Here is a 12,846-nt window from a genome sequence, read left to right on the forward strand (position 1 = left end):
ATACGTCAATGTTGTTCACTGATTGTTGCTTAGAGGACACTCAACAACTTTTGAATTTTGTATTATTAATAGAGAGCAAGTGAGAAACAAATGATATTACTCAGTGCCTAGAGTGTTGAAAAGATATTACTTTGACTTTCTTAGTCCATGTGTCCTCCTAAATCTTCAGTTTTTTTAAAAAAAGAAATTCCCAGCTCTTTTGACATTTGCTGGTACACTTCTTTTATGCATTTTCAAACGTGCCTTTTAATAATAATCATTATCCTTAGTAGCTTCTAGAGGTATTTTGAAATGATTCTTTAAATCTATCAATGTCTACTAAAAAGAAGTGTTATGTTGGATTAAAAATAATAATCCAGTATAAAATAGTAGCTAAGAGCAGTATATTAACTAGGACACTGGTGATTTTGGTTTCATTTATTCTTAAAAACAAAACAAAATACTGAATAAATAAATGATATAATTGCCATAGCTTTTGAGATTTTTCATATTTAAAAAATCATGAATAGGAGGAAAAATTAGGATCTTATTTCTAAATATTTGTTCCCAATATGTCATAATTTGTTTTGTTTTTGAAAATTCATATCAGACTCAAAGCTTGCATCTCTTTTTTATATGTCAGTTTTTGATCAATGTAGTTTGCATACAACCTCAGTGATGTGTATCATAAGTCAGGAATGATTTATAGGTAACAATGAAACTGATGATTAGATAATGTCTAGGAGAGTCTTGATCTTTAGATTTAATAAGCATTTTATAGAAGTTTTTATCTTAATCTTGAGGACATGCTTTTCTTTAACCATTAATACACTTTTTACCATTAAAATAACTTGTTATTTGAAGGTTCATCATTTGGCAGTGATATAACCAATTTGAATCTTTTTTTTTTTCAATAGTTCTTTGTTTTCTCATGTAGATGAACAAACCAGAACATTTTCATGGGCTTAATGAGGTCTCTAATCACTGTTGTGAGATGTAAAGTGTTAGCTTTTAACCTTTTGGTAAATCTTCCTATGTTGTTTCCTTTTGTCTTTGCAGATAAATTATTAGTCATAACTGTAGCAACAAAAGAAAATGATGGATTCCATCGATTTATGCAGTCAGCCAAATATTTCAATTATACTGTGAAGGTATGGTATATTCTTAAATCTATGGACATATTAAAATGTGTGCCTAAAGTACATTTTTTATAGTAGCAGTACTGTCACAATCTATAATTTACACAAGGAAGTTAACCTTGATTACATAATTGTTCTTAGTTTATATACAGTTTTTGGCCTTATTAATAGCTCTTAGCACAAATAAAGGATAAAAGTTTGAGGTGATAGATACCCAAGTTACCCTGATTTGTATCCCTGTATCAAAATATCACATATATCACATAAATATATACAACTATTATGTACCCATAATAACTAAAAATAAAAAATACTCTGCCACTCAGATAATAATTTCTTAGTTTTTGCTAATGCTTTATATAAGCATGTTCTATAAAACAACAAAATATGTTAATATTTATATTTGTGTGTGTATACATATACATAATTTCTTTTGGGTGGACATACAAACACAGTATAACTAAGATTTCACAGTCATTTTTTTCACTGATTTTGAATAGTTTTTTCTGTAATAGATTTGTCTATCATAGTATGTGCCTTTGTTTATAGAGAATTGGAAACATGAGTATGAAGGGCTATCTTTTCTGTCCATTGATCGAGAATTGCTTTTCTTTGTTGTTTTTGTCAATTTGTTTCTGTTCTTATTTCGTTTTAGAGAAATTTGAGAATATTGTAATGCGCTAAAAAATGGATTTAGAAAACTTTTCTCCAGATGAACATCTCATTGATAAATGATCAGTGGAAACTTGGGGAAGTTGATAGAACTATTAAACTTAGCTATGAGAGGCCTGCCTTTTTCTTTTCTTTTTTATAATGGAAAGAGGGATCTCTCAGCCAGTTCTTTCCTACAAATAAGAGGAGAGTAAGGAGGTATCTACATAGGAATCATGAAAAACAGAAAAAAAAAATAAAAAGAGGGGAAAGATTGCTTTTGCTTGGCAAAAAGCTGAGCTATTTGAATGTATGTTGTGGAAAAAAAAGGTAGACTTTTTTTTTTTGGAAAAAAAGGTAGACTAGGTGCAGTTGTTAATATAGAATAGCTAGTAAAGAGGCTAAACTTTGCTGGAAAAGAGATCTAGTAACAACTAGATGTTTAATAAGGAATATATGAAAAATACATTAGAAATATGTTAGGATAGATGAGAAATATAGTAGGATGCACTGATAGGAGATACTATGGAAGAAACAGAAAAAATAGAATAAAATAATGCTGAACTCCAGTGGGGGAATTGGTAGGGTTCAGACTGGGAAGAGAGTGGAATGTTTCTGTTCTTTCTTTTTTGAGTTGGAGTCTCACTCCATTGCCCAGGCTGGAGTGCAGTGGCACGCTCATGGCCACCACAGCCTCAACCTGCTGGGCTCAGGCGATTCTTCCACTTCAGCCTTCCAAGTAGCTGCAGCTACAGGTGTGCACCACTATGCCCAGCTAATTTTTTGATTTATTGTAGAGGTGAGGTCTGGCCATATTGCCCAGGCTGCTCTCGAACCTGTGAGTGGGCTCAGGCAAGCTTCTCGTTTCCACCTCCCAAAGTGTTGGGATTATAGGTGTGAGCCACTGCACCTGGCCTAGAGTGGAATGCTTCTTATATATAAGGCATTTTGTTAGGAACTTTGGATATGATATGCTGTTAATTCATAATATAAGCCATATAAAGTGGATACTGCTTTGTTTATGGATGAGAAAAACTTGTTCCATAGTATATAGTGTTACAAGGTATAGTGTCAGATATTGGACCCCAGCCCCATTTGACTAATTGTGGAGTTGATGATCCTCCTGCTTTCTTCTTGTTATGTAATGCAGTGGTTCCCAAAGTGTGGGAACCACCAACATATGCCTCACCTGGACACTAAAATGCTCAGGCTCTATCTCAGACCGACTGAATCACGAATTTTGGGAATGATACCTTGTGGTCTGTGTTTGAACAAGTCTTCCATGTGAATCTGTTGCATATTAAAGTCGGATGACCGCTGGTGTAGTAGAAAGAACATACAGAGTTCTTAACATGGTGTACTACACAGTTAGTCTCTCAGATGTGGTTAGGGCCAATATTACTTTAGGATTAGGATCATATTACTTCCAGATGGGTTTTGGAACAAATTTCAGGGGCCAGAGGAGGGTACTTTATATGGTGAGAACTAACTAATAATTCTACTAGATTATCTTCTTTTTGAATCCAGAACCACAACAGCTTGAGTTTTCTTGAGTGCATCCCTCCTTCCCCCACCTTCTCCTCCGATATGCATAGTGTCGAAGTGATAACAAGAGATTTGAGACTAGGAACCCCACAGGCTTTGGCAACCCGATTTACATTTTGCTCAGTGTTATGTTAGAATGAATAGTGTTTGTTTTTAAAATTTATTTTTTCCTTTTCTTTTGTATTTTTAATTTTCTTGCCTCTTTACTTCCCAGATATCCTAGTAGATCACTATTTTGACAACTTCAGACTATATTTGGATGGAACTAAAATCAAAACTGTGTGTGAGGGAGAGGGACACATACTGTACTTCCTGCTCCCTCCTAGCCACACGTTTATAATTCAGGATGCAGTTGCTGAGGCTCAGGCAAACAGTGAAGAGGAACGATGCAGGTTTAGCCCCAGTTAAAATTGTGCTTAAGCAGCTTCTTGTATTGATAAATTCTTCTTAAGCTTATGAGGATTTTGTAAGTTTGAGATTTATAAGGTAAAAAAGGTGACATTTTACTTGATGTCCTCTGGAGTTCTAACAATACATTTGGGTTCAGTAGGAAAATTGCTTAGAGGCTCAGTCCATGAGTCTCTGAGTTCAAGGGTTAATCACTCAGACTTCCTGTTATATTGAAAAAAGCAACATGGGAGGTTTCTTCATTTTCCCCCCCTCATTTTGGTATGAACAAATAGGAATAAAATAAAAGAATATGAGAAATACTTTCAGAGTTCATCTCCTTAGATTAGACTCTTAACTTTGGAAGCGGTAAAATTGGGAATGGCTTTATTTACTTATTTATTTTAAAGATGTAGGGTACAATTCAGGTTTAGGTACATAAATGATCATTGTACAGGTAAAGTTTGGGCCTCTCATTGGTCCTCCATTCACCTGACTTGGGATCAGGTACGCTTATTAATGTTATATGCCCACCCTTCCCTCGAAGTGATCCACTACTGCCAATCTCTTTCATGTAGTATGATAATTGTTCAGGGTCCACTTGTGAGTGAGAACATGTGATACTCAGTTCTTTGTTTCTGTGATAGATCACTGAGTATGATAGACTCTAAATCCATCCAAGTTGTTGCAAAGCCCATTATTTTGTCCTTCTTTATGACTGTGTAATATTCCATAATGTGTACATACTACATTTTTTAAAATCCAGTCTACTTTTGATGGGCAGCATGGTTAGTTCCATGTTTTTATTGTTGTGAATAGTGCTGTAATAAACATGTGTGTGCAAGTATCTTTTTTGTAGAATGACTTGTGTTCCTCCAGGTGTATTGCCAGAAGGAGGATTGTTGGGTTGTATGGAAGGTTGATTTTTAGATCTTTTAGAGATTACCACAGGCTTTCCACAGAGGTTGTGCTAATTTACACTCTCACCAACAGTGTAGAAGTGTTCCCTTTTCTTCACATACTCACCAACATCTGTTGTTTTTTGAGTTGTTAATGATGGCCATCCTGACTGGAGTTAGGTATCTCAGTGTGGTTTTGATTTGCATTTCTTTGATGATTAGTGAGACTGAGCATTGTTTTATGTATCTGTTGGCTGCTTGTATGTCTTCTTTTGAGAAGTATCTATTCATATCTTTTGCCCACTTTTTAGTATAGCTGTTTGTTTTTTTCTTTTCAGTATGTTTGAGTTACTTGTAGATCATGGGTGTTAGGCCTGTGTCAGATATAGATTTGGCAAATATTTTTTCCCATTCTTTGGGCTGTCTCCCCACTGATGGTTTCTTTTGCTTTGCAGAAACTTTTCAATTTGATGAGGTCCTGTATGTCAATCTTATCTCCTATGGCATGGGCTACTGGAGTTTTGATCAGGAATTAGTTGCCTATTCCAACTTCTGTAAGGGTGTCTTCTGTGTTTTCTAAGATTCTTATAGTTTGAGGTTTTACGTTTAGGTCTTTGATCCATTTGGAGTTGATTTTTGTGTAGGGTGATAGGTAGGGGTTCTGTTTCGTTCCTCTGCATGTGGTCAGCCAGTTTTCCTAGCACGGTTTACTGTACAGGTTCTCCTCACCCCAGTGGTTGTTTTTGGAGGCTTTGTCAAAGATGAATTGGTTGAGAAGTTGAGGCTTTGCTTCTGGACTCTCTATCCTGTTACATTGGTCTATATACCTGTTCTTGTACCAAAACAAGACTGTTTTGATTATTGTAGCCTTATCGAATCCAGCAGCACATCTCAAAAATCATCCACCATGATCAATTAGACTTCATTCCATGGATGCAGGACTGGTTCAACATCTGCAAGACCATAAATGTAATTAAATACATCAACAGATATAAAAATAAGAACCACATGAATATGTCAGTAGATGCAGAAAAAGCTCTAAACAAAATCCAGCAAACCTTATTGATAAAAATCTTTGAACACCTAAACGTAGTGGGAACATACCTCCAAACAGAAAGACCCATCTACCATAAACCCACAGCCAACATATTGATAAATGGACAGAAGTTGGAAGCATTTTCCCTGAACACCAGATTGAGACAAGGTTGCCACTTCGCTCCTCCTATTCAACATAGTGTTGGAGGTCCTAGCCAGAGCAATCAGAAAAGAGTAGGAAATCAGGAGTATCCAAAGAGAAAAAGAGGAAGTTAAGGAAATGGCATTTTTAAAGTGAAGAACATTAAGAATTATGACCAGCTTTAGGCATTTTTTTTTCTTTCTAGCATAGCATGAGATTTACTGAAATATTTAAAGAGTGGTTATGGTGCAGTACTGTGCAAATTGCTGATGTCTTTCTGTGTTTTGTGGTATGTCAAATTTGAGTTTTGTTCAGGAATGAAATGTTGATTTCCTTTATAGGTCCTTGGTCAAGGAGAAGAGTGGAGAGGTGGTGATGGAATTAATAGTATTGGAGGGGGCCAAAAAGTGAGATTAATGAAAGCAGTCATGGAACAATATGCCAATCAAGATGATCTGGTGGTCTTGTTTACTGAATGGTAAGATAAATACCCTGTGGACTTTTAAATTCATATTAAATTATTTTTTCAGAGAGTTGAAATTTATATTTGTAGTTTATGTATTAAATTAATTTATTGACAAGGAGTCATTGTTTTAAAAAGTAGATTTTACTCATAGTTATAAAACCATGATCTGACATAATGATACAAAGTTGATGAGTTACTATAAAAACTAATGTTAAAGAATGGCATGAGCTAACATTTTTGGGAAACTCATTTTGAAATGTGGTAAAGATTATATTGAGTTTCTATTGAGAAGAGTAACTTAATAGATTCTGGTCAGCCAGGCAAAAAAGTTATGTAAAGTGAAAAATACTAGTGAGACATAAGAAAGCCTATGCTATTAAGAGAGAAGAACTTTTCTAATGTAAATATCTTTTTGTATACTGTTTCACTCCTCTTATAATTCATTTGAAGTATCCACTGTCTTTACTGACTGACATTTTTATAATAATATCAAGTTGTCATGAGTTATTAGTTGCCACTTCCTTTCTTCCATTCTAGGTATTTTCTTTTTTCTTTTTTTCTTTTTGGTCATTGATTACTCATTTTAAATCATCCAAGTTTTCCCTTCTAACTTAGGGAAGTCTTTTTATATGTTTTTCTCAATTTGAAAATGTAAAGACAAATTATTTGCAAATGCGATAAGAGGAATGCTTTTTAATGCAAGTATGATAATAGTTAAAATGAAGTTCCCAAACCATCAGCACTCTAAAGTTTTGAAAGGATCCATAACCCTTGCATCTTTAGAATATTTCTTGTATCTCTTAGACAAAAAAAAATTTTTCTGCTTGTGGTTGCCTATTCTTGTAAGATGAAGTGTGGTAGGGCAGGTATTAGCTTATGTACTGAGAATTTTTCTACAGCATCTATTATTATATATATTTTTACCCTTAGAAAAAGAATAAGAAGCTCCTTATAATAGCTATTTATGTTAAGTATTGAGTATATTTTCATTTAAATTACCAGGGAGTTCAAACTACCATATCAATCAACTTGAACTTGCTACGTGTATATTTTAATTTTGACACTGAGGCAAGTTCTTCTTGGGAAAGTTATCACTTATGAGTCAATAATGATTGTGGGTTCCTAAGTCTCTTTTTGGGGTTTAGTTAAAGGTCCTTTCCTCTACCCTTAGCTTTTTATCTTCATCTCCTCCTCCCCAAGTCTAAGATTTAGCTTTGTGAGGAACTGATTACAGTGAGGGGCGTATTTTTTCTAGTGAGAAGGAGGACACTGTGAGATAGCTACAGCCTGCTTGAGGTTGCATTTGTTGCTTTAGATGATAGTTTAAGACCCAACTTGACAGAAAAGATAATACAATTTTAGTGAAAGGCACAGTATCTTCTAGGTACTATGAATATTTGGGGTATATCATGGAGCTAAACAGACAGAATTCTGACAACTCCTACTGTGAGAACAGCCTGCCAACTGGAAACAGGGATGCCTAACTCAGTTAAGTCATTGTTCAAGAAGAATCATTAACATTTTCTCCATCATCGTGCACTATGTCTGTCTTGTGGAAAAACCTAGAGGTCATGAGAAAGCAACCAAGAGGGTAAAGAGGGGTGAGCAATTGGTGCCACTTAGGAGCTTTTTATCCCTCTGTTTTTTCCTTAAGTACTCTTTTTTAAAAGTACATGAAGAGACCAAGTATGGTGGCTCAACCTTTAATCCCAGCACTTTGGGAGACAGAGGCCAGAGGTTTGCCTGAGCCCAGGGGTTCAAGACTGGTCTGCGCAACTTGGTGAGACCTCATCTCTACAATAAGTCACAAAAACTAGCCAGGCGTTGTGGCATGTGTCGTGTGTCTATAGTTCCAGCTACTTGGAAGGCTGAGGTGGAAGGATCACCTAAGTCCAGCAGGTCGAGGCTGTAGTGGCCATGAGGATGCCACTGCAATCCAGCCTGGGTGACAAGAGTAGACTCCAATTCAGAAAAAAAAAAAAGTACATAAAGAGTAATGAATACAGTTCAAAACTGTATGTAATCTGGGGCCCAGGAGAATGAAATAGGCTGTAAATTATTTGAAACATCATGCCTGTTCTGTAACAAAATTGCTAAGCTCCTAACTAAGTTTAGCTCTGGTCAAGGGTCATTTAGCATCTCTCTCTCTCTCTCTCTATCTATATTTTTTTTTTATTATAAAGATGCAGGGTACAATTCAGAATTAGGAATACAAACATTGATTATACAGGTACCCTTGTTGATGGGATATGCCCCTCCCTCCCCTAGCAGTTTCCCTCAACTGCCAATCCCACCCCCTTACCTGACAGTTTCCCATTATTGCTGATCGCTTTCTTATAGTATTATAATTGTTCAAGAACCGCTTATGAGTGAGAACATATGGTACTCTGTTCTTTGTTTCTGTGATAGATGACTGAGCATGATCGACTCCAAATCCATCCAAGTTGCTGTGAAGTCCATATATTTGTCCTTCTTTATGGCTGCATAATATTCCATTGTGCATATGTGCTGCATTTTTTTAATCCAGTCCAGCTTCGACGGGCAGCATGGTTGGTACCATGTTTTTGCTATTGTGAATAGAGCTGCAATAAACATACGTGTGCAGATATCTTTTTTGTAGAATGATTTGTGTTCCTCTGGGTATATTCCCATGGGGGAATTGCTGGGTCATATGGAAGGTCAATTTCTAGTTCTTTCAGAAATCGCCACTTTGTCTTCTAAAGAGGTTGCACTAATTTGTATTCCCACCAGCAGTGTAGAAGCGTTCCTTTTTCTCCACATCCTTGCCAGCATCTGTTGTTGTTTGTTTTATTGATGGCCATTCTTACTGGGGTTAGGTGGTATCTCAATGTAGTTTTGATTTGCATTTCTCTGATGATGAGTGAGGCTGAGCACTTTTTCATGTGTCTGTTGGCTGACCATATATCTTCTTTTGAGAAATGACTATTCATGTCTTTTGCCCACTTTTTAAAGGGACTGCTTTTTTTTTCCTTTCGGTGCATTTGAGTTCCTTGTAGATCCTAGATGTTAGACCTTTGTCAGATATACAGTTGGCAAATATTTTTTTCCATTCTGTGGGTTGTCTCCCTGCTCTCTTGATGGTTTCTTTCACTTTGCAGAAGCACATTAGTTTGATGAGGTCCCACTTGCCTATCTTATTTCTTAAGGTATTGGCCTTTAGTGTTCTGAATAGAAATTGGTTGCCAGTTCCAATTTCCATAAGGGTGTCTCCTGCATTTTCTAAGATTCTTATAGTTTTAGGTTTTACATTTAGGTCTTTGATCCATTTGGAGTTAATTTTTGTGTATGGTGATATGGTAGGGGTCCTGTTTCAATCTTCTGCATGTGGTCAGCCAGTTTTTCCAGCACCATTTTTTTGAACAGGTTCTCTCCCCAGTGGTTGTTGGAGGCTTTATCAAAGATGAGTTGGTTGAGGAATTGAGGCTTTGTTCCAGAATCTCTATCCTGTTTCATTGGTCTATGTGCCTGTTCTTATACCAATACCAGGCTGTTTTGATTACTGTAGCCTTATAGTAAAAAATTTGGAGTCTGGAAGTGTGATACCTCCCGCTTTATTTCTTTTGCTAAGGATTGTTTTGGCTATTTGTGGTCATTTATGTTTCCATATGAATTTCTGTATTGTCATTTCCAGGTCTGAGAAGAATGATGTTGGTAACTTAATGGGTATTGCGTTGAATCTGTAGATTGCCTTTGGTAGGATGGACACCTTAACAATGTTGATTCTTCCTATCCATGAGCATGGAATATTTTTCCATTTGTTTGTGTCTTCTTGGATTTCTTTGAGCAGTGTTTTGTAATTCTGAATGTAAAGGTCTTTCACTTCTCTGGTTAGGAAGATGCCGAGGTATTTTTTTTTTTTTAGTTGGAGTCTCACTCTGTTGCCCAGACTGGAGTGCAGTGGCCGCTTCCAGCCACCGCAGCCTCGACCTCCTGGGCTCCAGTGATCCTTCCACCTCAACCTTCCAAGTAGCCAGAATTACAGGCATGCACTACCATGCCCGGCTGATTTTTTTTTATTTACTGTAGAGATGAGGTCTCGCTGCCCAGGCGGGTCTCAAATCCAGGGGCTCAGGCAATCCACTCACCTCAGCCTCCCAAGGGCGTGGGATTACAGGCTGAGCCACCGAGCCCAGCTGGGATTGTGCTTTTAATTTGGGTCTCTGCCTGCTTGTTGTTGGTGTATAGGAATGCAACTGTTTTGCCCATTTATTTTGTACTCTGAGACTTTGCCAAAGTCCTTTATCAGTGCAAGCAGGTTTTTGACAGACTCTCTTAGATTTTCAAGGTATAGGATCATATCATCAGCAAAGAGGGACAACTTGACTTCCTCTTTTCCTATTTGTATACCCCTGATTTCCTTCTCTTGTCTAATTGCCCAAGCTGGACTTCCAACACTGTAGTGAACAAAAGGGGTGAGAGTGGGCAGCCTTATCTTATTCCAGTTTTCAGGGGAAATGTTTCTAGTTTCTGTCCATTTAGCAATAGGTTAGCTCTGGGTTTATCATAGATGGTGCTTACTATTTTGAAGTATGTTCCTTCTATACCTGGTGTTTGAGGGTTTTTATAAGAAGGGATGCTGGATTTTATCAAACGCTTTTTCTGCATCTAATGAGATAATCTTGCTTTTACACCTGTTGATGTATTTAATGACATTTTTGATTTTGCGAATGCTGAACCAGCCCTGCATCCTGGATGAAGCCTACTTGGTCATGTGGATGATTTTTGAGAGGTGTTTTTGGATCTGATTGCTAGAATCTTGTTGAGGATTTTTGCATCTGTTTTCATAAGGGATATTGACCTGTAGTACTCTTCTTTTGTTGGATCTTTACCTAGTTTGGGTATCAGTGTGATGTTCGCTTCATAAAATGATTTGGGGAGAATTCCATCTTTCTCAGTTGCCTGGAATACTTTCAGTAGGATTGGTATCAACTCCTCCTTGTACATTTTGTAGAATTCTGCTGGAAAGCCATCCAGTCCAGTAATTTTTTTGGTAGGTAGTTTTCGTATGACAGAGTCAATTTCCTGGGTTGTTATTGGTCTATTTAGTGTCTCAATGTCTTCTTGTTTCAACCTGGGGAGGTTGTGTGATGTCAGAAAGTCCTCCATTTCATATAGGTTATCAAGTTTGTTTCCATATATGTGTACATAGTAATCTATGATAATATTATGTACTTCTTCTGGGTCAGTTGTGATTTGATCTTTTGTGTTTCTGATTGTGTTTATTTGGACTTTTTCTCTCTTTTTCTTGGTCATTCTGGCTAGGGGCCCATCAATCTTGTTAATTCTTTCAAAGAACCAGCTTTTTGTTTTGTTGATGATTTCTATGATATTTTTGTCTTCTATGTCCTGCATTTGGGCCCTTATTTTTGTGATTTGGATACTTCTGCTAAAGTTGGGGTTTTGGTGGTCTTCTCTTCCAGCTCCCTTAGGTGATCTGTTAGGCTCTCCACTTGTGATCTCTCCATTTTCTTAATGTGTGCTTGTAGAGATATAAATTCTCCTCTTAGAACTGATTTCATGGCATCCCAGAGGTTTTGGTAAGATGTTTCTTCATTTTCATTTGTTTCTTAGGAATCTTTCAATTTTTATTTCAATTTTATTTCAATCTTTCAATCTTTCAATTTTAATTTCAGTGTTGACTCAGTAGTTGTTCAGCATCTTGCTGTTTAGTGTCCATGTCTTTGTGGGCTTTGGGGAAATGTTGTTGGTTTTGATGTTTATTTTTATTCCACTGTGGTCTGAGAATGTGCATGGCAAGATTTCAACCTTATGGAGTTTGTTTATGCTTGATTTATGACCAAAGATGTGATCAATTTTGGAGAATGTTCCATGTGGTGATGAGTAGAATGTATATTCTGTGGTTGTTGGGTGGAATAATCTGTAGGTATCTACTAAGTCCATTTGGTCAAGTGTCAAGTTTAGGTTCTGGATCTCCTTGTTGATTTTTTGCCTCGATGCTCTATCTAGGGCTGTCAGTGGGGTATTCAAGTCGCCTGCTATAATAGTGTTAGAATCAATATCTTTTTTTAGTTTATTCAGTAGTTGCTTTATAAATGCTGGTGCTACTGTGTTGGGTGCATTTATGTTTAGGATGGATATTTCCTGTTGATGGATTGAACCTTTTATCATTATGTAGTGTCCTTTTGCATCTTTTTTTATTTTCGATAACTTAAAGATTGTTTTGCCTGATATTAAGATTGCAACTTCTGCCTTCTTTTGTGATCCATTTGCCTGGAAACTCATTTTCCATCTTTTAACTTTGAGTCTATGTGCATCCCTTGTAGTGAGATGAGTCTCCTGGATGTAGCAAATAATTGGGTCATGGTTTCTTATCCAGTCTGCCATGTCTTTTCAGTGGTGCATTTAGTCCATTCACATCCAGGCCGATTATTGAAATGTGATTGCTTATACCTGTCATGAGGCTCTTATAAAGTTTTTTTCTTTGTTTGCTTGTTTTCTTTTGGCTTTGGGGTTGATAAATGTGTATGTTTTCAAGTTTCTTGTGCTGTATTCTCTACTGATTCTGTGCTCTGCTGTTCTCTTGAGAAGTGTGTGGTCATTCTTTTTTTTTCTTTCTTCTGT

The 12,846-nt window shown here is 36.6% G+C and overlaps 1 protein-coding gene across 1 annotated transcript in view; it reads left to right on the forward strand.

The window, feature by feature from the left end:
• The first annotated feature begins 1,040 nt into the window (after nt 1-1,040).
• Nucleotides 1,041-12,846, forward strand: part of PLOD2 (procollagen-lysine,2-oxoglutarate 5-dioxygenase 2) — a 61,810-nt gene continuing 50,004 nt past the window's right edge. Inside the window, exons 1-2 of the mRNA XM_008055590.2 lie at nt 1,041-1,130; nt 6,119-6,255. Of these exons, the coding sequence (XP_008053781.1) occupies nt 1,095-1,130; nt 6,119-6,255 (173 nt within the window). The 5' untranslated portion in view covers nt 1,041-1,094. The remainder of the gene's footprint in view (nt 1,131-6,118; nt 6,256-12,846) is intronic.

This window comes from Carlito syrichta, unplaced genomic scaffold (genome assembly GCF_000164805.1).
Source record: "Carlito syrichta isolate Samal-C Ts95f unplaced genomic scaffold, Tarsius_syrichta-2.0.1 Scaffold301889, whole genome shotgun sequence".
Lineage (NCBI taxonomy): Eukaryota > Metazoa > Chordata > Mammalia > Primates > Tarsiidae > Carlito > Carlito syrichta.